Below are 27,908 nucleotides of genomic sequence, written 5' to 3'. Positions count from 1 at the left end.
CACACCACACAGCTTTTTCTGTTGTCTCTTGCAGGTGGATAACTCCTCCCTGACGGGCGAGTCAGAACCACAGACCCGTTCTCCGGAGTTCACCCACGAGAATCCTCTGGAGACCCGAAACATCTGCTTCTTCTCCACCAACTGTGTGGAAGGTGAAAGGGCAAAGGGGCTGGGGGGCCGTGGGGTGGGGGGAGGAGGGGGGAAGAAGCCGAGGAAAATCAGAGAACTGACCCCCCCCCCTCCTGGAAGGTCAGGCCTGGGCATCATAATCTTCGCTGCCAGGCTGCAGGAATGGTTCCCTCCGCCAACCCCGGGCATCCCCCGGGGCACACTGAATGGCACCCAGACCCTGCCCAGCTTATTCATTCATTAATTCATCTATGTCAAAATTGATCCAATAGCAGAGCGGCGGCATGTCAGACGGTGTGTGTGTGTGTGTGTGTGTGTGTGTGTAATAATATAATAATGATAATAATAAATTTTTATATATACCCCGCCCTTCCCCGCCAAACCGGGCTCCGGGCGGCTAACACCAATAAAATCACAACGAAAACATAAAACAATTCATTAAAATACAGATACAGGTGGGTAGCCGTGCTGGTCTGCCATAGTCAAAACAAAATCGAAAATTCTTTCTAGTAGCACCTTAGAGACCAACTGAGTTTGTTCCTGGTATGAGCTTTCGTGTGCGTATCTGAAGAAGTGTGCATGCACACGAAAGCTCATACCAGGAACAAACTCAGTTGGTCTCTAAGGTGCTACTGGAAAGAATTTTCGATTTTGTATTAAAATACAGATTAAAAGACAATTTAAAATTAAATCTAAACTGCAGCCTCATTTTTAAGTAGCCCACCAATCACACCAAAAGAACGAAACCTAAGGGTTAAACTGAAACCAACCCAAAGGCCAGGTGGAACAGCTCCGTCTTGCAGGCCCTGCGGAAAGATGCCAAATCCCGCAGGGCCCTGGTCTCTTGTGCCAGACTGTTCCACCAAGTGGGGGCAGTACTGAGAAGGCTCTGGCCCTAGTTGATGCCAACCTAGCATCCTTGTGGCTCGGGACCTCCAAAAAGTTATTATTTGAGGACCTTAAGGTCCTACCTGGGACATACCAGGAGAGGCGGTTCCTTAGGTATGAGGGTCCTAAGCCGCATAAACACACACACACACACACACACACACACACACACAGTCATACCTTGGGTTATGGTCGCTTCAGGTTGCCCGGTTTCGGGTTGCGCACCGTGCACACTGGAATGGGTTACTTGCAGGTTTCGGCGCACCAGCATGTGCAGAAGCGCCAAATCGCGACCCGTGCATACGCAGACGTGGCGCCGCGGGTTGCAAACGCTGCAGGTTGCGAACGTGCCTCCCGCACGGATCATGTTCGCAAGCCGAGCGTCCACTGTATACACACATATATAGGCAAATTTAATGAAGAAAGAAGTGAAAGAGAAACAAAGGAGGGGAAGGAAGAAAAAATAAAATGAGGGTGGGAGAGAAAGATCACATCACATTTAAAATACAAGAAGCATTGTTACTGTGGCCTGAGCATTCTTTCTTCCTGGCTGATATTCCCCACAGGATTTAGGTAGGTTTCGAACCCGATTCTGACACGTAGCATCAGAATCTCAGGTTTACCTGAGAAACCAGGCATGCCCCGGAGCATAAGAATATAAAGACAGTCTGTCTTCTGGATCAGGCCATCTAGGCTAGCAGCCTGTTCTCACAGTAGCAAAAAGCCCCTCAGAACCGAGGGGTATGGATAGACTGCCTCTGGACCTGGAGGTTCCATTAGATCTTAAGAGCCTGGCTTCTGGATCAGGCCCAAGGGGGCCCACCTAGCCCAGCACTCTGTCCTTAGCGTGGCTGAGAAAATGCCCCCAAGGGAACCGTGCAAGCAGGATTCGAGCGCAACAGAAGTGAAAGAGAAACAAAGTTTTTAGGGAAGGGAAGTTTTGGTGTTCAGGGATGTTTTTAATGATTGATGTTTTAATGTATTTTTTATCTGTTGGAAGCCACCCCGAGTGGCTGGGGAAACCCAGCCAGATGGGCAGGCTACAAATAATAAATTATTATTATTATTATTATTATTATTATTATTATTATTATTATTATTATTATTATTATAGCCTTCTTGTGGTTTCCAGCAACTGGTATTCAGAAGCTTCGCTGCCTCTGAAGGTGGAGGCAGAGTCTAGCTAGCCATCAATAGCCCTCTCCTCCTCCTCCCTCGGTGTGTCCAGTCCTCCTTTAAAGGCATCTGAGTTGGTGGCCATCCCTGCCTCCTGTGGCAGGGAGTTCCACAGTTTAACCACATGCTGCTTGAAGTAGACATAGGCGCCCGGATCCCAGGTTCACCTGAGGAACACAGGTGCCAGGGACACCCCCGGAACCAGCAACCTCTCCCCGATTTGGAGAGGGGGAAACACCTCTTCGCTTTCCCTCCTGTCCTGCGCAGGCACCGCCCGGGGCATCGTCATCTCCACCGGGGACCGGACCGTGATGGGCCGCATCGCCTCCCTGGCTTCCGGCCTGGAGGTGGGCCGCACCCCCATCGCCATGGAGATCGAGCACTTCATCCGCATCATCACCGGCGTGGCCGTCTTCCTGGGAATGTCCTTCTTCATCCTCTCCCTCATCCTCGGCTACACCTGGCTGGAGGGCGTCATCTTCCTCATCGGCATCATCGTGGCCAACGTCCCCGAAGGCCTCCTGGCCACCGTCACGGTAGGCTCACAACTAGGTTCTGGGGGGCACCGGGGCGGGCGCTGTGAGAAAGGAGGGCAGCGATATACAGTCGAACCTCGCAGTGGCGAAGCTGCATGCTCCGCTCCTGGGGGGGGGAGAGCAGGCGGGGGCTTGGCTGGCACCCCTGGAGGGCATGGTGCGCCACCTGCGAGGGCATGGCATGCACCCTGGGGGTGTGGTGCGCGTTCTGGGGGTGTGGTGCCTGGCGCGGGCGTGTGTCAGGGCTGCCGCGATGGCACCCTACCGGAATAGTAGTGCCGGGGTGGTCCGTTCCCTCCGCACCCCCGTTCCTTCGCCAGTGGTACCTCGGTTTATGAACTTAATTGGTTCTGGAAGTCCATTCTTAAACCGAAACCATTCTTCAACCGAGGCGCGCTTTCCCTAATGAGGCCTCCCGCCGCTGATGCCCTTCCACCGCTCAGATTCCGTTCTTAGACCGAGGTAAAGTTTGCAAACCGGTATTGCAGAGTTTGTAAACCGAATCGTTCTTAGACAGGGCTGTTCTTAAACCGAGGTACCACTGTATCTGGGGGGCTGTAAAATGTTTCCCCAAACGCTGCCCTAGAGGAATGTTCCCAGAAAGGAGGCAGTATATGCTTCCAAAATGCAGTTGCTGGAAACCGCAGGAGGGGTTTCCCAAAAGGGGCACCTGGTTGGCCACTGTGAAGACCGGAGGCTGGACGAGGTGGGCCACTGGCGGGATCTAGGAGGCTCCTCCTCCCTTTGTCTTTGCTTGCTCTCCCTTGCTTGACCCTCTCCCCGCCGCCCGGCAGGTGTGCTTGACCCTGACCGCCAAGCGCATGGCCCGCAAGAACTGCCTGGTGAAGAACCTGGAGGCCGTGGAGACGCTGGGCTCCACCTCCACCATCTGCTCCGACAAGACGGGCACCCTCACCCAGAACCGCATGACCGTGGCCCACATGTGGTTCGACAACCAGATCCACGAGGCAGACACCACAGAGGACCAATCTGGTGAGCGGGGGGCAGGGGGTGGGCACGTGGGGAAACAGAGCTGCTGTTGGGAAGCAGGATGGAAGGGGAGTTGGTCTGGGGTGCCCCCTTGACCCCCCAGCTTTCAAATCAGGACTGAACCCCTTCCCCCCACCCCTCCTCACAGACACCCAGGAATCCAGTAAGAACAGTCTAAAACACAGTGTCTTCTCTCCCTCCCCCCACAGGTTAACTCAAATATTTATAGGGGTGGGGGGGTGCTGGCAACCGGGCAGCCCCATCCCACACTCCCCCTTTGGGGACTAATTGTTATCACCTGCCTGAGGAGACCCCCCCCCAGCGGTACCTGCTCACAGTATCACTATTCATTGCACCCCTTCTTTTCTCTGAAGATGAAATTCTAAAAGTTCGAATTTTCATCCTCAAGTAGACCTGAACCACGAACAATATCTTTACTATAACCATTCTAAAACCAACGATAACTGAGCAGATAGATTACCAAAGAAGAAATATACATAGGGGGGGAAATCCATAGTACATACTGCAAGATTAAAACACACCAGTTAAAATTAATCCTCGTAATCCACAAAGATTCTAGATCAACAGCCAGCAACTTTATTAGCACTTCCTTTTGTATCAGGCATAGGCAAACCCGGCCCTCCAGATGTTTTGGGACTACAACTCCCATCATCCCTAGCTAACAGGAGCAGTGGTCAGGGGTGAAGGGAATTGTAGTCTCAAAACATCTGGAGGGCTGAGTTTGCCTGTGCCTGTTTTATATGAACTGTGTCAAAATCGAAATCCTGAAGAGTGAGACTCCGCCTTAAAAGCTTTTGGCTGGAATCCTTGACTCTGTCTAACCAACATAACGGGGAATGATCCGCTTCAAGTGTAAACTGCTGACCCCAGAGGTGAGATTGTAGTTTATTAAGGGCCCACACTTCAACTAAAAGGGACGCGGGTGGCGCTGTGGGTTAGACCACAGAGCCTAGGGCTTGCTGATCAGAAGGTTGGCGGTTCGAATCCCCGTGACGGGGTGAGCTCCTGTTGTTCGGTCCCTGCTCCTGCCCACCTAGCAGTTCAAAAGCACGTCAAAGTGCAAGTAGATAAATAGGTTCCGCTCCGGCGGGAAGGTAAACAGCTTTTCCATGCGCTGCTCTGGTTTGCCAGAAGTGGCTTAGTCATGCTGGCCACATGACCCGGAAGCTGTATGCTGGCTCCCTCGGCCAGTAACACGAGATGAGCGCCGCAACCCCAGAGTTGGACACGACTGGACCTAACAGTCAGGGGTCCCTTTACCTTTCCTTCAGCTAAACACACTTTCTCAGGCGCAGCGTAATTACGTTCTCTGGGCAAGATCTTCTTGCTGATAAATACAACAGAAGGCAGTTCACCTTCATCATCTTGTTGATGGCGCCAAGACCAGCTTCCGAAGCTTCGGTCTGAACTACGAAAGACTTCTTTCGATCAGTTGCCATTAACTATTCGGACTGCAGTAAAGTCACAGGTTGATATTTTTTACATGCCAGTAAGTGGCATTGCAGTAGTAGAAAAATCAGGAATGTTTTGCACATCCTCACCGTCATCAACTCCTGCCCGGAAACCTATGTCCCCACTGTGGAAGGACGTGAGGATCCAGAATTGGCCTCCACAGCCACTTACGGACTCACTGTTAAGACCGTGTTCATGGAAGACAATCATACTCGGCTAGGAGGGATTGCCAAAGAAAGAAAGAAAAGTTAGCGTGTTGGAATATGACCTGGGAGACCTGTGTTCGAATCCCCACTCAGCGTCAAGCTCACTGGGTGACTTGGAGCCAGTCACCATCTCTCAGCCTGCCTTGTAGGGTCATTGCTGTGAGGATTAAATGAGGACGGGGAGAACCATTTACCCCACCTGGAGTTCCTTGGAGGAAAAGGTGGGATATAAACCCAATCAATAAGACATGGAACTGTAGCATTGGAAGGGTCTCCCAAGGGTCATCTAGTCCAACCCCCTGCAATGGAGGAATCACAGCTGAGATCTAAATGTAATGATGGTGGTGATGATGTGTAATACTTGCATTTACCTGGGAGGCGGGATGGAAGGGTGCTGGCAGATCCCAGGCAGAACAATTCCCCTTGCCCCCAGGAAGGAGGGACCCCAGAGGTCAGAGATTGTGGGGAGGTGGAAGAGCCACAGCTCAGTGGAAGGTCCCCGGCTCAGTCCCCAATACAGCGGCATCTCCACGGAGGGCTGGGAGAGACTCTCTGCCTGAAACCCCGGGAAGCCGCTGCTGCCAGTCAGTGTGGACAGTACTGAGCTAGAGGGACCAACCACCTGGCAGCTTCCTGCCCAGGAGAGACCCATCTGCTCTCCGCTGCTGGTGGCGGCGAGAAGGGCAAGCCACCCCCTGCCGTACTCCGCTCTGAGACCCCACCTCCCCCCCCCCCGTTCTCTCTCCGCAGGTGCCACGTTCGACAAACGGTCGCCCACGTGGACGGCCCTGGCCCGGATCGCCGGCCTCTGCAACCGGGCTGTCTTCAAAGCAGGGCAGGACAAGGTCCCCATCTCTAAGGTACAGTGGGGGCAGCAGAGGGAGGTCGGCCCCAGACACAGAACCAAGGTCCCCCTTGGCCTAGGGAGACCCTCCCTCCTCTTCCTGCACCATGCCAGCTCTACCGTTCCCAGAGTTCCCCGGGAAGAGGCACCGATTGTTAAACCACCCTGGGAATTGTAGCTCTGGGGTCTCCTAATGGTTCTCTGCACCCTGAATGAACTACAGTTCCCAGGGATTCTTTGGAGAAAGCCATGGCTGGCTAAAGTGGTGTCGTAGCGCTTTAAATGTGAATGTGGCTCTACAGTTCCCAGAGTTCCCTGGGAAGAAGGGTTGGCTGTTGGGTCACTCTGGGAATTATAGCTCTGGGAAGTGGAATGGGGGGGCTCTTAATGACTCTCTGCACCCTTAACAAGCTACAGTTCCCGGGATTCTTTGAAGGAAGCCGTAAACTGTTTAAAGTGGGTTGGTAGCTCTTTACGTGAGTGGTGCGGTTGGGGCACTGCATGCGGAGCCAAAACAGGAAATTTCCCTCCAGGCCACAGTGTGGGGGGCAGTAGACATCCTCCCCTGACCCCCTTCCTTCCCCCCCCCTCTCTCTCTGCCAGAGGGACACGGCTGGCGACGCCTCAGAGTCGGCCCTCCTGAAATGCATTGAGCTCTCCTGTGGGTCCGTCAGGAAGATGCGCGACAGGAACCCCAAAGTGACCGAGATCCCTTTCAACTCCACCAACAAATACCAGGTTGGGTGTGTGTGTGGGGGGGTGTATGTGTGTCGGTGGTGGTGCAGTGGTTAGGCTAGGACTTGGGGGAGATGAGGGTTCGAATCCCCACTTGGCCATGAAGCTCACTGGTTTGTGACCTTGGGGGGGGCAGCCCCTGCCTCTCTCAGCCTAACCTATCTCACAGTGGACACGTGGGGGTGGGGGTGCTGTCACAGCTACAGGTGCTTTTCACAGTTTCCCCATTTTATTGTGTATGCCCCTGTTATTATATTGCTGGGTACTGCCTTCTGGTGGTTCCCTCACTGCGAGAAGCAAAGCTACAGGGAGCCAGGCAGAGGGCCTTCTTGGTGGTGGCGCCCGCCCTGTGGAACGCCCTCCCACCAGATGTCAAAGAGATAGACAACTACCTGACATTCAGAAAATACCTGAAGGCAGCCCTGTTTAGGGAAGCTTTTAATGTGTGATATTTTAATGTATTTGATTTTTGTTGGAAGCTGCCCAGAGTGGCTAGGGAAATCCAGCCAGATGGGTGGGGTACAAATTATTATTATTATTATTATTATTATTATTATTATTATTATTATTGGCATTTTTTTTTAAATTAGGAAAACCCCTAAGCCACTGTAGGGACCTTTGGACTGAACAGCAGGGATTTATTTTTATTTTTTAATCAAGTTTGTAAGTTAGTAAAACAAGGCTTTGCTTTGCCTTGGAGCTCAGAGGCACCAGTCCCCACAGGCAGAGACTCAGAAGAGCTCCATGAAACAAGATCAGAATGAGCGATGCCCCTTTTTCAAACTGGGATTTCTCCCGCTAACTCTTGCCTGAATCTGTTCATTCGACCCAGTGCTGTGAGTGAAATGGCTGCGAGGATCCACTAGAGGGGGCCGGAGCCCAGCTTAACGGCAGAGAGGGGTTCAGGGCCAGCAAGAAAGACCCCCCCCCCTTGCAGTCTTCAGTCCACACAGGCATCTTTCTCCTGGATCCAGCCTGAGAAGAAGAGCTGAGGTGGCGTTCCTTGCACAGCCGCCACCTCTGAAGCCAGGAGGATGCCCGGTTCTCCTCACTGGGCTTTTAAGACCCACTGTGAGCTGTGTTTTCACTCTGGGAAAACTCTGTGCTCAAATGCTGAAGTGCAACAGGAGCATGGGCGCCTATTTCACGGCAGGGACAAAGGGCATCACGGACGCCGTCCAGAGGAGCTCTGCTAGTGTGACAGAGGAGGGTTGCTGCTCCCATGCAGAGGGGCGGCAGGCACCCTCTTGCTTTTGACTTTCAGACATCTCCCAAAGGCCTGTCTGAGCCTCTCTCTTTTTGACCACTCATTTTACCGACTGTTTTTAACTCTGTACAGCGCCCTAATATTTCAGTATATAAGCAGTGGCATAGAAATCCTTTTACAAATAAAAGTTGGTTTTATTCAGGAACCCCAACTAAAGCACACCCCTGGCTTTTGGCCACCCAAGAGCCCCTTCAGAATAGACCCCCACTCAGATCTCTCTCTTCCCCGCTTCTCCCTCCCTCTCCAGCTCTCCATCCATGAGCTCGAAGACAAGCCCAACGGCTACGTCCTGGTGATGAAGGGAGCCCCCGAGAGGATCCTCGACCGCTGCTCCAACATCCTTTTGCAAGGGCAGGAGGTGCCCCTCGACGAGGAGATGCGGGACGCCTTCCAGAACGCCTACCTTGAGCTGGGGGGGCTGGGCGAGAGAGTGCTGGGTGAGGAGGCCTGGGCGGGGGGGAAAGGGAGGGGGGCAAGGAAAGCACACAATCGATGCATGCGGCTCTCTCGAGTGGAGTGTGGCGACTCTTGTGAGAATTTAGAAACTAACAGCAACTTCTGACACCACGTTGCACTATTGCTCAGGGGAATTATGGCAGAAATCGCTAGCATTTGCTTCTTTGTTCTACGCCTGGAACAGAAATCATTCCACTGGATACAACCAGCGTTCGCTGTTGTTGTTTTCAAACTGAAACAATAAGTCATTGATTATCTTTCCCTGCACTGTGTTTCATAGAACTGTAGTGTTGGCAACCCAGACCAGCCCCCTGCAGTGGCGGAATCACAGCTAAGGATCCCTGACAGGTGGCCATCCAACCTCTTGACATCAGAAAGTTATTCCTTTGCACTCAAACGAAGGGTGCATTGTTACACAACAATAATGTAACAATAACGTGTTTAATTACATAAAAAATCCACCACTGTCGACATCAGGACAGATAACGTCGTTTTATTGCCAGAAGGCAAACTGCAGCACAGTGGAAACATTGCTGAATGTGGCGAACCGTCTGCCACTGCATACCTCTAAGGGGAAAGGAGAATCTGCAGGCACAGACATATGACCCACCAGGGAAAGGACACCCCCCCCCACCAGCAGGCAGAGTTATGAGATGCAGAGGGGGGAGGTGGCTCTGAGCCGGGGTGAGCTGCTGGCAACGGGGCTTTCTCTGTGTTGGAGAGCAGGGTGGGCAAGCTCTTGGGCAGAGGCGTGGGAAGGGGGGCGGTGGGGGCGGTCTGCCCTGGGTGCCATCCCAGAGGGGGGGGGTGACAAAATACCCCCTGGGCAATCGCGCCGCTGCGTTGCGATCGGCCCCCCGGATGCTGCCGTGCTGCAGTCAGCCCTTGCCGGGAGGATCGCACAACTGCGCCATGATCGGACTCCCGGGAGGATCGTGCCATCATGATGATCGCTCCTGTGGGTGGGTTGCCCCACCCCCATGGGTGAATCACCCTGCCCCAGGTGCACGCCGCTCCAGGTGGCTGAGCAGCTGGCTGCGGAGCTGTTCTTGGAGCCTCACTCTCCCTCGGTCCGTCTCCGCAACCCCACAGGTTTCTGCCACTACAACCTCCCGGAAGAGCAGTTCCCGCGAGGCTTCAAGTTTGATGCTGACGAAGTCAACTTCCCCACCAGCAACCTCTGCTTCGTGGGGCTCATGTCCATGATTGACCCCCCTCGGGCGGCTGTGCCGGATGCCGTGGGGAAGTGCCGCAGCGCCGGGATTAAGGTCAGCCATGCTGGGGGGAGCGGCTCCGGCTTCTGCCCTCCCTCTCCCCACCCCATACACCCCAGAGAAAGCAAAGCCGGGCTAAGGCCTGGGAGACGAGGGGGCGAATCCCCCACTTGGCTGTTGGCCACCCCCGCCTCTTGCGACAGAAGGAGGCCTTTCTTGTATCTCTCCTGAATCTTGCAACCTTGGGCTTCACTGGACGAGGGTTGTTTCCTGACTGCTGCCTCTTCCCCCTTCCCCCCTCCACCCGCAGGTGATTATGGTGACTGGCGACCACCCCATCACCGCCAAGGCCATTGCCAAGGGGGTGGGCATCATCTCTGAGGGGAACGAGACGGTGGAGGACATCGCCGACCGACTCAACATCCCCGTCAACCAGGTCAACCCCAGGTAGGGCAGCTCTTCAGTCCCTGGGCAGCCCCACGCTTCTCCAGTGGGGCTGCCCAGTGTGGTGTAGTGGTTAGGAGCGGTGGACTCGTAATCTGGTGAACCGGGTTCTCGTCTCCGCTCCTCCACATGCAGCTTCTGGGTGACCTTGGGCTAGTCACACTTCTCTGAAGTCTCTCCGCCCCACTCACCTCACAGAGTGTTTGTTGTGGGGGAGGAAGGGAAAGGAGAATGTGAGCCGCTTTGGGATTCCTTCAGGTAGTGATAAAGCGGGATATCAAATCCAGACTCTTCTTCTTCCCTCTCCCGCCTCCTACAACCAGGTATCTCCTGGGCTTCCTTCACCAATGTGGCTTGTTCTTCCCCGCCCGCCCCCTCCCTGTGGGAATGTTGTGGGTAACAGGAGAGGATAGATTGATTCATATTATCCTTCCTGACTCGCGCTAGCAAGTTTCTTCATATAGCAGAGTTTGTTCCCCTGTCACACAGCAGGAAGCTGGCTGCAGGCTCGTGTGAGCCTCTTAAGAGAATAAGCAATTCAGTCTCGCTTGCCCAGATTGGGATATGTTCTATTATTCCTGGTAAGAGCCCTTTCATTCCTCCTAAATGAATAAAGTAACAAGAAGAAGTTTACTCACGATCAGGCAGAGCACAGTGTGATCCCTGAAGGCAGGCTTAAGGCTTGAGGTTACAAATACATTTGTTGTTCAGTCGTTCAGTTGTGTCCGACTCTTCGTGACCCCATGGACCAGAGCACGCCAGGCACGCCTATCCTCCACTGCCTCCTGCAGTTTGGCCAAACTCATGCCAGTCGCTTCGAGAACACTGTCCAACCATATCACCTTCTGCTGTCCCCTTCTGCTTGTGCCCTCCATCTTTCCCAACATCAGGGTCTTTTCCAGGGAGTCTTCTCTTCTCATGAGGTGGCCAAAGTACTGGAGCTTCAGCTTCAGGATCTGCCCTTCCAGTGAGCTCTCAGGGCTGATTTCCTTCAGAATGGAGAGGTTTGATCTTTTTGCAGTCCATGGGACTCTCAAGAGTCTCAAGAGATACAAATACATAGGAATTGGTTTACCCCATATGGGAGATAACTCAGGGAGCAGGCAGGACGAAAAAGAAGGGAGGTCGCTACGGGACTTGGCCTTTTACCAGGTCTGGAAAGGTCACGCCCACCTACCGGTCACATGCCAAGGAAGGATCCCCCCGCCAGGTGTAACAGGAAGTTCAACTGGCTGGCCCAACATCCCCTGCATGTCCGCTCTAGCAAAACAAGGAATGTTGTACTTGACTGCTCCAGTGGATTACATCTCACACTCCCCTCGCAGGGAGGCCAAGGCTTGTGTGGTCCACGGATCTGACCTCAAAGACATGACCTCTGAGCACCTGGACGAGATCCTCAAGAACCACACTGAGATCGTCTTCGCCCGCACCTCCCCACAGCAGAAGCTCATCATCGTGGAAGGTTGCCAGAGGCAGGTGAGCAGGATGCCCTGTTTTCATTTTTTTGCCAGGTACGTAATAATTTTATTCTATTGTTTAATTTTCCCACCAGTGCTATTTGCCAATTTGCGAGGGAAACCCCCTCTAAGTCCTTCCAGGACCTCTCTGGATACCTGGATGCTAGTGGAAGAGAACTCATTACAGGTGTAAGCTTCAAGTTAGTATTTTCTCCCATAAAAAGATTGAGGAGAGTCAGATCCGGACATTTAGAGACCTTTCCCCTCTACGAGAGGTCAGGAGAGCGGCAACAGGAGAACCGGACTTTTCTGTGGTGGCTCCCCATTTGCAGAATGCTTTCCCAGTGAGGCTCGCCTGGTGCCTTCACTGCATATCTTTAGATGCCAGGCAAAAACATTTCTCTGTAACCTAGCCATTGGATCATTAAACCATCTTTGGCCTTTTAAATGTCTTTGTGGAAGGAGGGTTATTGATCTGTTTGTGTTTTATTAGGTATCTTGTGGTCTCATTTTGTATTTTCATGTGTGAACTGCCCTGTAATCTTCAGATGAAGGGTGTGTACAAATTTAATAATAATAATAATAATAATAATAATAATAATAATAATAATAATAATAATAATAATAATAGGTTCAGTGCTTCCTGAGCCACGTTCCCACATGTCCACCCCATCAGATAGATCCTAGCATTCTGCACCTTCTCTAAACGTCCAGTGCTGACCGCCCTTCCCCCCTCCTGCTCTCCAGGGGGCCATCGTGGCAGTGACCGGGGACGGGGTGAACGACTCGCCCGCCTTGAAGAAGGCTGACATTGGCATCGCCATGGGAATTGCCGGCTCCGACGTCTCCAAGCAGGCTGCGGACATGATCCTCCTGGACGACAACTTCGCCTCCATCGTTACGGGGGTGGAGGAAGGTGGGTGGAAGGGGCCAGGAGGCCCTGCTGCCACTCCTTCGCCCATCCCTCCAACCCCCTAGCCCCACATCTGCCTGCCCAACCGATATATCTGCAGAACTGGCACTGCGGGAGGTGTTGCACAAAACCCGCCTTTCGCTCGTAAGAAGTCGGCCTTTAGAGGGGTGGCACCAACCAGCTGTAGCTCAGGGCCCTACTCCCTTGGGGGCCCCCAACAAATTTAAAGGGGGAAAAACTGGATGTACATTTCCAAAATATAAGATAAAAAAATAAATCAAATTAAACCTACATACAGCAACAATGTTTTGAGTTGTGTAGGCTCCATGTGGCATATATTCAACACAAAAAACAGCGGCAATTTGTTGTTGACAAAGGAGTAGCTTAGGACCTCATCAAACCTAAATCCGGCCCTGAGTGGCACCCACACTTTGGAACTCCCTGCCTATTGATATCCAACAGGCACCTTCACTGTACTCTTTTCAACACCCCCTAAAAGCATTCTTCTTCAGGCAAGCCTGTCCAGGCATGTAGAATTGCTGGTGTATGTTTTCATTCGTCGCTGATTTTGTCTTTTGAATGTTGCTTTTACTGGTGATTTTGTTGTTTCTGTTATCTTTGTAAACCACTTTGACGGTGGTTGTTTGTTTACAATTAAGTGGTGTATAAATCTTATGAAACAAACAAACAAACAAACGGCGCCTCCATCCTCTGGCCGGCAGGTCGCCTGATCTTTGACAACCTGAAGAAGTCCATAGCCTACACCCTGACCAGCAACATTCCAGAGATCACCCCTTTCCTGCTCTTCATCATCGCCAACATCCCTCTTCCCCTGGGCACAGTCACCATCCTGTGCATTGACCTGGGCACCGACATGGTGAGCCTCTCCAGGACCCAGGGAGGGGGCAGGATAAACCCCCTCGCGTGGACTTCTCAAAGAAGGCTGCATTTAAACAAAATCCTGCGACATATTAGCCAAGGGAAGGTGGTACAATTCTATACATAACCCAGGCACCCCCAAACTTGGCCCTCCAGATTTTTTTTTGACTACAGTTCCCATCATCCTTGACCACTGGTCCTGTTAGCTAGGGATGATGGGAGTTGTAGTCCCAAAACATCTGGAGGGCTGAGTTTGGGGGTGCCTGACGTAACATGAATCGGTGGTTCCCAGAGTGGGCAGCATATACAGGGCGAGTCTTTTAAAAGAACATGTGTACTCTGTATCCACGGGGCCCCTTTTAAAGGACTCACCCTGTATTTCATCCGATCTCATCCCAGTCATCCACGGGACTCTGAAATCGAACCCTAGAGCTTGCAGATGTTCCTGTGGAGGGTGAGATTCTGCTCAAATGCCTGCCCTGAAAAACCCTGTGTGGATTTTCAGTCGAGAGCACCTCTCTCACAAACATGGGGATCATTACCAAACTGTTATCTGTGGGAAATGGGGCTGGATTCCCCCCCCCCAACAGCCTTATTTCTGTTTCCAGTTCTCGCTGCCCCACTGAAATTCACCCCCCCCCCCCGCTGCTGCTGCTCCTCCTTCTCCCTTAGGTGCCGGCCATCTCCCTCGCTTACGAGGCTGCGGAGAGCGACATCATGAAGAGGCAGCCGAGGAACCCCAAGACGGACAAGCTGGTGAACGAGCGTCTCATCAGCATGGCCTACGGGCAGATCGGTGAGGGGCTCCCCCCCCCCTGCCAGCAGCCAGGCGGGAAGCAGCGGGGGGGGGCAGATTGGGGAATAAGAAGGGGCGGTCCAGGGGAAGCGCTGTAGATGCCACTACACCACTATGGTTGGAGTATAGGACTAGCACCGGGGAGAGACCAGGGTTCGAATCCCCACTCAGCCCTGAAATTTCCTGGGTGTGAACTTGGCCAGTCACTGCCTCTCTGTGGGGACTAAATGAGGAAGGGGGGGAGAACCACACACGTCAGCTACTCGGAGGGAAAATGCTGGGGTATAAATGTCATAAACCAGTGGTTCCCAATTAGCTAAGTGTTGCAGACCCCCTGTTTTTTTAAAAGCCAAGCCATGGATGCCATACTTTTTTGGGGGGCAGTAATTGATATCTCTGTGGTAGCCATAGACCACCCTGCTGGGGTCTGCAGAGCACCAATTTGGAACCACTGTCCTAAATCAATATTGCAGATGGGGCACTACAGAGACAGACACAGCTGCCAGTAATAAAACAACGTTGTGTGATAAAAAGCATAATATCACTAGGACGTAACACTATGACCAAGCTGTTAATTTAGCATCTATCAACATTTAAGCAAAATAGGGCAGGGCAAGAAAAAGAGAATCCCGTGACATCCCACCCGAAAGTAGAGTCCCAAAGCTGAATACCTTTGCAAGCTGCGATTTAGCTGATTCCTACATTGGAGAGGGGGCTGGACTAGATGACTCTTGGAGTCCCTTCCAAATCTATAGTTCTGCGATTCTATGAACTTCCACACACACACACACACACACACACACACACACACAATTTTATGCCTAGCCAAAAACTTGTTCATCTCTTGCGAGTTCCTTATTAACTTGACTTCTCTTAATGGTTTGTTTTTATATATTTTTTGTGAACTCCTTACTCAGGGTTCCTAGGGCTTGCTATGGTGAGGAGGCAGGTGGAAACAACCCCCTACCGCCCACCCCACGGCAAACACAGGCAGCTGCTCTCTCCTGCTGCCACCGTCTTCCCCTTCTGCAGATTCTGCCCTGGCCCAGAAGTGGCAGGAGGCCAGCCATTGAGGTCCCCTTGCGCGTCCTGCTGGTCAGAGCTTTGCTCAGGTGCCCCTCGAGAGGACTGACTCTCTCCCGCCCTCTCCCCTCTCCCCCCCAGGTATGATCCAGGCCCTTGGGGGCTTCTTCACTTATTTTGTCATCCTGGCTGAAAACGGCTTCCTCCCCTCCACCTTGCTGGGCATCCGCTTGGACTGGGACGACCGCTCCAAAAACGACCTGGAAGACAGCTATGGGCAGGAGTGGGTGAGTGGGGAGCCCTCTTCTCGTTGAGGGGAGCCTCTGCATGGAGATGCAACATAATCCCTGTTTCTCATTTTTAAGATTTATTTATTTTTTAACGCAGCAGCATTTACATCAGGCACAGGCAAACTCGGCCCTCCAGATGTTTTGGGACTACAACTCCCATCATCCCTCGCTAACAGGACCAGTGGTCAGGGATGATGGGGATTGTAGTCTCAAAACATCTGGAGGGCCGAGTTTGCCTATGCCTGATTTACATCCTGGAGCTCCCTGCCTATTGAGACGCCTTCCCTCTACTCTTTTTGACACCTGCTAGAAATATTTCTGTTTAAGCCTCTCCAGATGTATAGAAAGTCAGTGCGTGTTTTAATCTGTTTTTCGTCTACTGTTGTTTTTAACTTTTTGAAAGTCTTAAATCACGGTTGTTGCTTTTTTATAGTGATGATTTTATTGCTTCATCTTCTTTTGGAACAGAGTTGGGGGGGGGGGCGTCAGGTACCGTATTTTTCACTCCATAATATGCACCTTTTTTTCTCCTAAAAAGTAAGGTGAAATGTCTGTGCATCTTATGGAGCGAATGCATGGTCCCTGGAGCCGAATTGCCTAGGGGCCAAAAGCAGATCGTGCTCTTTTTTTTACAAAGAGATAAGGGGTGTTGAAAGGAAGCCGCTGAACAGCTGTTCAGCAAGTGATCTGGAGAGAGATAAGGCTCCCTTTCCAGCCCCGCCCCCTTGGGCAGGCCTCCATTGTTGAATGCAGAGGGAGGCTGTCTGTTTCCCCAGCGACATGGGACTGGCTGATTAGATTATCTGTCTGGAAACTGTAGAGATGGCTGTAGGACTAGAAGCTGCAGAACTGTGAGTTGAAACCCATAAAAACAGGGCTTTTCCTCTTTGAAAAAGAAGCTGCACCACTTTCAGCTGATCCTCAAAAAAGCAGGGCTTTCCCCCTTTCCTCCTCTAAAAACTAGGTGCGTCTTATGGAGCGAAAAATATGGTGTTATTATTTTTAGCTGCGATTCCCGCATTGCAGGGGGAGTTTGAACGAGGTGACCCCACACCGCTCTGTGCTTCTTTCCCTCTCTGCAGACCTACGAGCAGCGGAAGGTGGTGGAGTTCACCTGCCACACGGCCTTCTTCGCCAGCATCGTGGTGGTGCAGTGGGCCGACCTCATCATCTGCAAGACCAGGAGGAACTCTGTCTTCCAGCAAGGCATGAAGTAAGTCCCAGCCCCACCCAAAATAGAGACGCCTTTGAACCTGGAGGTTCCATGTACCTCTCCTGGGACACGGGTGGCACTATGGTCTAAACCACAGAGCCTCTTGGGCTTGCCGATCGGAAGGTCAGCGGTTCGAATCCCCGCGACGGGGTGAGCTCCCGTTGCTCTGTCCCAGCTCCTGCCAACCCAGCAGTTCGAAAGCTCGCCAGTACAAGTAGATAAATAGGTACTGCTCCGGCAGGAAGGTAAATGGTGTTTCCGTGCACTCTGGCTTCCATCATGGTGTTCCGTTGCGCCAGAAGTGGTTTATTTATTTATTTATTTATTTAAAAGAAATTATTGGTATTTCCACACACAACAACAAATAAAAAACATACATACTACATAAAATACAAATACACTACAAAATACAAAAACAATCAAATGAAACTAATACATACCTAACACCACAGGAACACAGAAACACACCAATTAATTATTATTTAAACCTTGTTTCAAATCATATTTGGGGAACTTCCTCCATTCTCTCTTCTGCGTTCAGTTCGAATTTACTTTAGTAACTTTGTAACTATTTTAATATTCATTCACCATTATCCTTAATCTAGATCCATTGACATTTTATCTTATCTCTGTCAACTTATTACAAACCATAATATTTTATATAAAAAGAAACACAATCTTAACTTCTTATATCCTATTTTAACCTGACATTATATAGCTAACGCCTGTTATGTACACTGATTCCCTTCAAATGTCCAATTTTTCACGTTGTTTCAAATATTCTTTAAATTTCTTCCACTCTTCTTGCACCTTCTCCTCCCTCTGGTCTCGGAGTTTCGTGGTCAGTTCTGCGAGTTCCATAAAGTCAATTAACTTCATCTGCCAATCTTCTACTGTCGGGAGCTCTTCACCTTTCCAGTTTTTTGCAATCAAAATTCTAGCAGCTGTTGTGGCATACATAGCACCAGAAGTGGTTTAGTCCTGCTGGCCACATGACCCAGAAAGCTGTCTGTGGACAAAGGCCAGCTCCCTCGGCCTGAAAGCGAGATGAGTGCTACAACCCCAGAGTCGCCTTTGACTGGACTTCACCATCCAGGGGTCCTTTACCTTCACCTTTTTTACTCTGGTTCATACCCAACTAATCCCTGATCATAGAAACCTAGAACTGTGGCGTTGGAAGGGACCCCCAAGGGTCATCCAGTCCAACCCCCTGCAATGCAGGGCTCGCAGCTAAAGCACTCCTGACAGGTGACCACCCATCAGAATATAGGAAAATGCCTTAACCTGAGTCACACCCTTGCTATGAATCGAGCTCAGAATGGTCTGCACTAACCGGCAGCGGCAAAAGAAGGTCTTTGGGGTTTGAGGCAGCTTCCTGTGTTGTACCTACACGATGTGAGCAGGAGCAAGCTGGAGGCTGGAGCGTGGCCCTAGCGGTCCTCAGTCCTCCTGAGTTCCTTCCTTCCTTGTGACCACCCCCACCCTCCTCTCTCTCTTCCCCCCTCCAGGAACAAGATCCTGATCTTCGGCCTCCTGGAAGAGACAGCCTTGGCCGCTTTTCTCTCGTACTGCCCTGGAATGGGGGTGGCCCTGCGCATGTATCCACTCAAGTAAGCTCCCTGTCCAGACCTGGTGGGGTTGGATCAGTGGGTGAAGGGGGGGGGCTTTGTCTCTGCCCCTTACCCCTCTCTAGAGCAGGGTTGTGCGGTTTACTAGAGCCCATTTATTTATTTGCACAAATATTTGTATACCACTGCATCATAAAAAATAATGCATCATTGTGGTTTAAAACACAAGACCACACAATAAAATCCATTTTAAAAAATTAACAACAGACATCAATTAACCACCGTTGAAAGATGTCTTCTTAAGCGCCTGCCCTGGCGGAATAGAAAATGTTTTCAGCCGGCATTTAAGATGTTAAGGCAGAAGGCGTGCCTGCTTAATCTCTAGTGGCAGGGAGTTCCACAGGGCCAGGCTGATGACGGCACTAAAAGGCTCGTTCCCCTCGTTGCCAAATGAGCCTCACCGCGTACAAACGCCGGAGAAATTTGCGCAGAAGTGGTAACAGATTTCCATGGAAAATTCACAAGCTGGTGTGGAGGGAGCTGGATTTAAGATTGGCCGGAGGAGAAAGTGAGAGGCTTTGAAACCGGCAGATTTGCCCGCCTCCTGTCCTGCCTCAGCACTGCGCTCAGGAGCTCAATCCCCGGCTGGGCCCACTTCTGCCCACTAATCCCTTTAAGAGCCAAGTTCTTGAGGCGCCCCACCTGCCAAGCCCTGGCAGAGCCTCAAGGCCAGGAGGTGGCAGCTTGGCACCTGGGAGAAAGCAGAGAGAAAAGCTCCACACCGCCTCTCATGGTAACGCTGGAACTCGCAGGTGCCCAGGGAAGTCTCAGGGCAGGTACAGGAAAGTCCTTCTGCATCCCGTGTGCGGTGGAACTGCGGAACTCCCTCCCACAGGACGTAGTGATGGCACCGGAAGCGGATCAGAGGCTTCAAAGCGCTTCTCTCCCTCCCTCCCTCCCTCTCTCCTTTCCAGGGTGACCTGGTGGTTCTGCGCTTTCCCATACAGCCTCCTCATTTTCATCTACGACGAAGTCAGGAAGCTCCTCATACGCCGCTATCCTGGCGGTGAGTGTCTCGTCCTGGACCCCCTCCAGGCTTCCCTCGCTGGCTCCCCTTGGGCCCCCCCATTGGCCGCTGTGAGCACAGGAGGCCGGACTAGATGGGCCCCTTCTTAGGCTCCGATGGGCAAATTAAGGGAGGATCAATCGACCGGTGGCTACTAGCCACAATGGCTACGTCCCCCCTCCCCTGTTGGAGGCAGAGTGCTTCTGAATGCCAGGGAACGCTCAAGTTGGCCTGATCCAGCAGCCAGGCGCTCCCTATGGAGGGCTCCTGTGACAGCAGAACCTCCATGCCCAGTGGCAGTCTGCCCTGAAAATCAAGATAATGGGGGGGGGACACAAATGGAGAGATGCTGTTGCCCTCAGTTCCTGCCGGTGGGTTTCCCCGCTGGGGCACCTGGCTGGCCTCTGTGGGGGCAGGAGTCTGGGCTAGATGAGCAGCTCTTTGGGTGTTCCTATGGAGCCTTAGGTCCAGAGGCAGTCTATCTCGATTCCTTGGTTCTTAGGGGCTATTTGGCCACTTTGGCACAGGGCTGTGGGGCAAATGGGTCTCCTTGGTCTGATCCAGCTGCTGCAACGCTCCCCTCATGTTCTCAGGCAAGTGTATCTTTTACCAACTCAACCACCGACTGTTCCACACACACTAACTCTTCTCTCTCTCTCTCTCTCTCTCTCTCTCTCTCTCCCCTCCCTCTTCCTTTCCCAGGCTGGGTGGAGAAGGAGACCTACTACTAAATCCAGCAAGCCAAGCCCCCCTCCCCCCCCCAGCTGGGAGGCCACCACCCCTTACAACCTGTAGACGATGTAGTCGGAAAGAGGCAATAAAAGTTAATTTAACCTGTTCTCCAGGCCTCGCCCTTGCTGTCCCTTCGGAAGAGGAGACCCTCCTGGTGCCCCACACCTCTTGCAGGCTGGAAGTGGGGGCTGCGGGGGCAAATCAGAATAATCTGGCGAGTGTAATGTTTGGGGCCACAGCCACGGGCCTGTTGAAACCCAGTGGGTGGGGAGCTCCAGTGGGAAGGGACCCCCAAGGGTCATCTAGCCCAACCCCCCTGCAATGCAGGAATCTCAGCTCCTGATTCCGTTCCTTGGGCAGGCCAACTGCGTCCCAGGTGAATGCAGAGCAGTGTGCGCCTTCTCTTCCCCCCCCCCCCCGCCTGCCAGCTGCCGTTGGCCCCAGACCCGTTCCTAACTGCCCCAGGTGCTAATGGCACGGAAAGGGGATCTGGGCAGCCGGTATAAAAATAAGACCCTGGATCAGCAGAAAGGGCCGAAATAGTGTCAGAGCTCACTTAAGCTGCAGGGCCCCGAGGCGGCATTTGGGGCTGGTTAAAATAACAGCAGCTGTCCCCGGCCAAGTGCTGCAGCGAGGGTTAAAAATAGCCCAGCCGAGGCACCACTGGCCTTAAGGGCTGCTGCGGGATGGAACTGGCGGAGGCGGCAGCAGTAGCGGCCCTTGACAGGTCCAGGAGTCTGGGCTGCACTCCGCATGGTTCCCTTAAGACGTTGTGCGGGGCTGGGCTGGATGAGCCTTGGGGACTCTTCACACGCCACCGAGGAAGAGGAAAAGCTCTCCTTGAACGGAGGGCGACAAAGGGCTGTAGCTCCGTAGCAGAACAGGTGCTGTTTCTGAAACCCTCGAGAGCCACCTGTCAGTCAGCGCAGACAACATGAAGCTGCTAGGTGGACCAAGCTTCTGACTTGATAAGGCATCTTCCTATGCTCCCCAAAACCCTTTTTGTTGTGGCAACAGGGTGTGTGTAGCTGTGACCCCCCCCCCCACAAACACAAAGTTCCTCTGTTTGCATGTGTGTGTGTTTGTCTCCTTCTGTTCCAAGGTACATGCACCCCCCCCCCACCCTGCACAGAAACAATTAAAATCCTGATAATGAGATACAGGGGGGGGTTCGTCATTTGCAGAGCTTGCAAACAGAATTGTTATTTATTACATTCCTTTCTTGCATATCTCTGGGGAAAGCATTCTTGCATATCTCAGGGAGCCACCTGATAATGAGATTAAAATCCTGATAATGAGATACAGAGGGGGTTCGTCATTTGCAGAGCTTGCAAACAGAATTGTTATTTATTACATTCCTTTCTTGCATATCTCTGGGGGAAGCATTCTTGCATATCTCAGAGAGCCACCACTGAAAAGGCCCGCCTTCATCCTGCCACCCTCTGGGCCTGTTTGGAGAACTAAGTAAGGCCTGGGACCTGCCCCCCCCCCCCCCCCCCCCATCCCAAAGGTGGCAATGATCAGGAGTCCAGCCAAGGTGTTTCAGCACAGCTGCTGGAAACTGACAAATACAATCTACAACAATGAGGCCTAGCAACATGCGTGACAGATTTTAAAGAAAAGCAGTAAACCCTGTGGATTCTACAGAAGGTGTCGCTGTGGCCAGCGTGTTTGCACTGTGCAAAGCCTCTCCCACCGGAGTGATTCGATTTCTCAGAATTAGAGAGGTGAAAGGTACCCAAGGGCCATCTAGCCCTGGAATGCAGGGGTCCGTTTACCAGCTCTCGAACGCCAGTCTTTGTCTTTTAAGACTGAAATGCTTCTGCTGTCAGCAGGAGAAGGAATTGCAGGAGCCAGGGGCCTCCAGCGAGAGAGGAGGAGGCAGAACTGCAAAACAACGCTCATTCCACGCAACCCAAGAGCCCCTCGCAAAGGGGGGGCTATTCATCAGGAATGGCAGGTGGATATTGGCAAACACTAGTGCAGGGAAGAGTTCGTTCCCCAGGCTAATAACAAGAGTAGCCAGGAGAGCTAGGGAATGTGGCAGGCTAAGACAGGCAGGCATGGCTAGAATCAGCAGTTGGCATGTGGTCAGGAACAAACTGTGACCGAACCTTGCAGGCAAACATCAGCATAAAAAATTGTATGTGCCACCCCAATCTCCGAGTGGTGAGAGATTCCAGGGGTCCCAGCGCTTACTCAGGTTCAGTTTCCCTGGAATGAGGTTCAGCGGAGACTGCGGTGTCTTTAGAATATATGGTTTTCTTTACATATATATATGCCACCCAAGGAGGGGCTGGCGCTTTCTCCTCCAGGAAACACAGCCCCACTTCTGACACCAGTGTTGCGCACCAGCCCAGTCTCTGAGCAGCGAGAAAGTTCAGGGGTTCCAGTTGCTTACCGGGTTCGGTTTCTTTCCAATGAGGGACAGTGTGTGGTGTCTTTAGGATATATAGGATATATGTTTAGGATACATGGTTCTATTTGCACATATATACAACCTGAGCACAGGGTGGAAGGGCTCACAGCATCAACACCCGAAAAGATCTCGCTTCTCCATTAGTCACTGCTTTGGAGCAAACAGGTCTCTGTGTCTCCAGCTTCCAGCCTGCTTTCTGCTCAGCTCTCTCACACAGCACTGGCTACCATTCTCCTGCTCAGCAGGTAGGTGAGTGGGGGGTGGGGGCAGGGGAGGAGAAAGACCCGTCCATTTTGCCCTATGGCACAGGACATTTTTGGTTCTCCTAGACATTCCCAGCCCTTCCTGGAGATGCTGTAGGGGGTGGACCCGGGTCCTGCGTTCCAAGCTCTCCTACTGAGATGTAGCCTTTATCCTAAGCATAAAGTAAGATTCTGGTCCTCATGGTTCTGAATTAAGGGTTGATTTAAACAGGCACTTCAGAAGCTGCCTTTCCCGGAGTTTGGCAGACTGGTCCGTCTAGCTCAGTACTGCCTGCCTACACTGGTTGGCAGCAGTGGCTGTGCACCTGGGACACTCCGTGTGGGAAAGCCACACACCCCAGGCCCACCAACTCTCCAATCCCCACCCCAAAAAACAAGTCCGCTTTGGGTACAAGATGTGCTTGGGAGGGGCAGGGGGGGTGTCTTCTGGAGCCAGGAGCCTTGGAGGTGCTGACTGCGGTGAGCCCAAAATAGAGAGGGTGGCAGGGGTGGGCCTGCAAGGCAGAGCGAAGGTAGAGGGAGAGAGAGAGAAGGAGCCGGGCAGGAGGGGGCCTTGCTCAGGTTTCGTTTGCTGGAGGGGCTTAAATATCCACCTGGGGTTAAAAATAAGGATGCTGGGGCTCCTGCGGGTCATTTGAAACCAGCCTTGGCTCTGCAAGGTGTGGGGGGGGCAGAGGGGGTTGGCAAATTTGGGGAGGGGGTTGGATGGGAGGGCCTGGAGCCTGTCGGGTGGTTGAGTGAGTGGGTGGGTGCTGGACATTTCGGGGGGGGGGTATTATTTACTTTCTTTAGACACTCTCTGTGGCAGAGACACCCCTTCCTCAAAGCACCCCGCCACCCCACTTTCCTGTCTCAGTCTTTATTGATTGATTGGTTTCATAAAACTTTTGAACCTCCTCATTTTTGGAAAAAAACAACAACCCTCAAAGCAAGTCACAAAAAGAATAAAACAGTGAAATTGTCAATCTGAAAAACAGCTAAAAGTAAGTATTTTAAAAACATCCAAAAAAAAGCGTTAAAACACATGACTGGATATAGGCTTTGACTAAACAAAAAGGTTTTCACCATGCACCAAAAAGAGTACAGCAAAGAAGGCGTCTGTCTGCCTGGTGTCCACAGGCAGGGAGTTCCGAGGGTCATGCACAAAGATCCGTTTCAAAGAAGCATGGAACGAGGATTATGAGACCAGGTCTGCAGGCTGCACATGGCACGTGGCAAGGCCATCTTGCAGGTGGACCAGTCCCAAGCAGTTGGAGGGTTTCTAGACAAACACCTTGAACTTGGGGGGCAGCTCTGGGCCTGATCTTGCAAGAGAAGGGTTTGATGTACGAACACCTTGAACTTGGCCTGGTACGGCATACGCTTCACACATATCGGGACGAGGTCCTCACAACAACTATTTAAGACATGCAAAATAAATTAAGGTCAACAATAAGCTTAAAAACCAGGTTAAAGCACATGTCAGCACCTCTACATATCTAGGCAGGCTTGCCTAAACAAGAATGTTTTTAGCAGAAGCAGTACAGCGAAGGCGCACGGAGGATGTCAAGAGGCAGGGAGTTCCAAAGTCTGGGCGCTGCCACACTGAAAGAGGGATTTCTAACCAACGCAGAAGTAGTGCTAGTAGTGCAGATCGAAGCAGCTGCGTGAGCACATATGAGGCAAGGCAATATTGCAAATTGGTCCCAAATTGTTAAGGGCTTTACAGCCTATTAGTAACACCTTGAACTTTGCCCGGTATCACACATGTATCACGCATGTCAGGATAAGGGCAGAGGAGGCCACCTCACGGGTCAGACCCACATGGGGCTGGGGTAGCCAGTGGGGCTGGACCCCAACAACCCCACGAGTCAACATGGCCGTTGCCCAGGGAGGGTGAGGACGGGGTCGGGAGTCGGCTGTCCAACAAGCTGCCTGAGCTTGCAAGAAAAGTGTTGGGGGGCCTTAGGCGGCGTCTAACCTGTGCCCCCCCGGGTGTCCAGCTCCCATCCCCATCCCTGACCCCCTGACCATGTGGACTGAGGCTGGTGACCCCACGCTGGCCACCCTTGACTTCGAGGGACTCCACCATCTAGCTTTCAGGAGGGGCTCCCCCGCCTCGCCCGCTGCCAGCGGGGCTTGAACCTCAGTTTTTCTGCTTGTGAGGCAGGTGCTGCACCACGGAACTACGGCCCGCCCCTGCTGTCCGTGCGTCACAGCACCAAAGCGTCACTCTTCCTGTCCAGCCCAGCGCCAGGCGTCAATCAACGCGGCGGCTGGGTGCAAAGAGGAAGAGGCGAGGGCCCAGGCGCAGTCAGCTCCCTGCCTTTAGACCTCTGATTTATGGCGTCCTGGATTCCCAGGCCTGGCGGGTTCCTTGCGCTGCTCCATCTCCCGTCCACTGAGGGCCTCAAAGTCACGGCATCTTGAAGGACCAAAGGAGAGGCCAGGGCAGAATTAGTCTGCATACTGCATTGTATATCTGTGGCTTGCAGCCAGACTGGCTGTCACCAGAGGATGGGGAGAAATGGGGGACTTTTTTCTTAGCATCTAGTTTAAGAAGGCCTTGCATATTTCAATTTTGGAAACATTGACTCATTTGGTACCAACAAGGGGACATGAGAAGAGCCTGCCGGATCAGGCCAAAGGGATCCTGTTCTTTCTGTGGCCACCCAGATGCCTGTGGGAAACCCGTGCACAGGATCCAAGCACAACAGCAACTCTCATCTCCTGTGTTTTCCAGCAAATGGCATTCAGAAGCACGGCTGCCTCCAACTGTTTCTAGTAGCCCTCTCCTCTTCCACGAATTTGTCCAACCCTCTTTTGCAGCCATCCTGTATCCTGGGAGAGGGGCTTCCATAGTTTAATTATGAGTTGCACAAAAAAGAACTTTCTTTTATCTGTCCTGAATCTTCCAACATTCAGCGTCATGGGACGTCCGCCAGTTCTAGTGTTCTGGGAGAGGGAGGGAAAGTTTTCTCTGCCTGCTTTCTCCGCGCAGTAAACTTCTATATGTCATTTCATTTTTCATTTCACTTTTAATCTGCATACCGCCTTCCTATATTGCTATACAGTGGTACCTCGGGTTACAAACACTCCGGGTTACAGACTCTGCTAACCCGGAAGTAGTACCTCAGGTTAAGAACGGTTTCGGGTTAAGAACGGACCTCCAGAACGAATTAAGTTCATAACCAGAGGTACCACTGTACACAAGGCCGTCTACAAGCTGAGGAAACAACAAAATAGACAGCAAAGACCACACACCTCACAGCAATGACAGTGTCGCCTCTGAAAATTTGATTTTATTTGGCGCTGCTTGCCTGTGTGCAGCCATTACTGATAGCCCTCTTTGGTTCTGCAGACACGATAACCCCATTCTCTGCACGGATCCTGCATCTTTAGATGATCCAAAGTAAGATCTAGCCTTGTGTTACGGGTCTATAATGGCAAACCGCCACTTGGTTCGTTGTTTTGCTGCATTGTGAAATGCTTTGATTATTCAATAATTTCTCAGCAAGGGCCCAAGCCATGGGGGGGAGAGCGCCCACCGGGATGTCACTTTGCCACTTTGCACAGAGAGAACACGGACGCACCGACCCCAAAGCAATTTGCAGGTGCCACTTGTAGGAATGCCCACGATGTGCCAGACCTCCAGTTAGCCTTCAAAGCTGGTGCACCCCTTGGCTTTGCAGAAATAAAATGGATCAGGCCCATATGCTTTGCCACATTCTCAGATGGCAGAGCAAACAGGCACAGCTGTGAAATCGAGGGGGGGTGGAGAAAGAAGGGGTGCTGGCACCCAGCCACGCTTCTCCCCTCTCACATCACCCCCCCCCCCGCTGAGCACCCAGAAAGGCCCCCCTCCCTCAGAGAGAGAGAGGCTCATCACTCTGTAATCTGAAGACAGCTCCAGTTACCTTGGCATCTGCTGACATACCAGCCTCCGTCTTGCAGACTGGGATGGGCCAGGGGAGGGAGCCAGAAAGAGATTGCTTTTCCACCCATCCCCTGCTGAAATGGAAGGAATGGACAGTGTGTGTGTGTGTGTGTGTGTGTGTGTGTTAAACGGAAAGAAATCATAGAGTCATGGAGTTGGGACCCTAAGGGCTCATCTAGTCCAACCCCCTGCAATGCAGGAATCACAACTAAAGGATCCCTGACAGGTGACCATTCAATCTCCAAAGAACTGGAGAGTTGAAAGGGACCCTGGGGGTCAGCTAGACCAAGAATACAGGCCTGGAATATAGGAACCACAGGAATATAGGCTCATTTTTTTATTTTTTGTGCAAGAGAGGGGAATAATCTCAACACCCCTTTGCAGGGCTGAGATCCGGCAACTTGGACAAAGGGTCTCCCGTGAACTTGGTGATCTCCTCTCCTGGTGAGACCAAATATTCACATTCACTGTGCCGTCATTTCAGGCTCAAGTAACTGGTTGGGATGATTCTGGTTAATTCAAGTAATTTGGATTAGAGAATTCCGTTGTTGTTTTTTAACATTTTCCACAAGTCGTACATTATTGATATTCATTCTTCTTATCGGTAGCTTTCCTGTTTCATCTTTTTTATTTTTGTAAACCTTTTTGAGATTTGTTCATGTTTTGGCTATCAGTTTTGTGTACAAATCTGACAAGGGGGAAATGAATAAATGAACAAAACAGAAACAGGAGAGGTAAATGGACAGTGTCCGCTTTTTCTTCCCCCTTGTTCGAAACGGAAATCAATCTGGCGAATGCGATAAAGGTTCGCTGCTGTTGCTGCTTTGCAGCCCACAAATATCGTGCAGATGATTATGTTCCACTTGGAATAATGTAATGAAAACGTAAGTTACGTAATCAATTGAAATGTTTTTTGTTCCCCTTTTTGGCGGCTGCAAGTTGGAAATGTCATTCTTTAAAAAAAAAATGAGGGGAGAATTGCAGAAATGTATCCTGAGGGCTGGTTTGGTCTGTA

The 27,908-nt window shown here is 51.8% G+C and overlaps 1 protein-coding gene across 1 annotated transcript in view; it reads left to right on the top strand.

The window, feature by feature from the left end:
- LOC117061564 (sodium/potassium-transporting ATPase subunit alpha-2) overlaps positions 1–20,402 on the top strand; it is a 37,932-nt gene extending 17,530 nt beyond the window's left edge. Inside the window, exons 7-23 of the mRNA XM_033174452.1 lie at positions 35–152; positions 2,461–2,729; positions 3,524–3,722; positions 6,149–6,258; positions 6,846–6,980; positions 8,492–8,681; positions 9,793–9,968; positions 10,225–10,361; positions 11,684–11,834; positions 12,563–12,731; positions 13,451–13,605; positions 14,280–14,403; positions 15,568–15,713; positions 16,799–16,929; positions 18,438–18,539; positions 19,472–19,563; positions 20,266–20,402. Of these exons, the coding sequence (XP_033030343.1) occupies positions 35–152; positions 2,461–2,729; positions 3,524–3,722; positions 6,149–6,258; positions 6,846–6,980; positions 8,492–8,681; positions 9,793–9,968; positions 10,225–10,361; positions 11,684–11,834; positions 12,563–12,731; positions 13,451–13,605; positions 14,280–14,403; positions 15,568–15,713; positions 16,799–16,929; positions 18,438–18,539; positions 19,472–19,563; positions 20,266–20,294 (2,433 nt within the window). The 3' untranslated portion in view covers positions 20,295–20,402. The remainder of the gene's footprint in view (positions 1–34; positions 153–2,460; positions 2,730–3,523; positions 3,723–6,148; positions 6,259–6,845; positions 6,981–8,491; positions 8,682–9,792; positions 9,969–10,224; positions 10,362–11,683; positions 11,835–12,562; positions 12,732–13,450; positions 13,606–14,279; positions 14,404–15,567; positions 15,714–16,798; positions 16,930–18,437; positions 18,540–19,471; positions 19,564–20,265) is intronic.
- Positions 20,403–27,908: the final 7,506 nt, after the last annotated feature.

Source organism: Lacerta agilis, chromosome 17 (assembly GCF_009819535.1).
Source record: "Lacerta agilis isolate rLacAgi1 chromosome 17, rLacAgi1.pri, whole genome shotgun sequence".
In the NCBI taxonomy this organism is placed as follows: domain Eukaryota; kingdom Metazoa; phylum Chordata; class Lepidosauria; order Squamata; family Lacertidae; genus Lacerta; species Lacerta agilis.
This window is presented reverse-complemented; position numbering and strand designations above follow the sequence as displayed.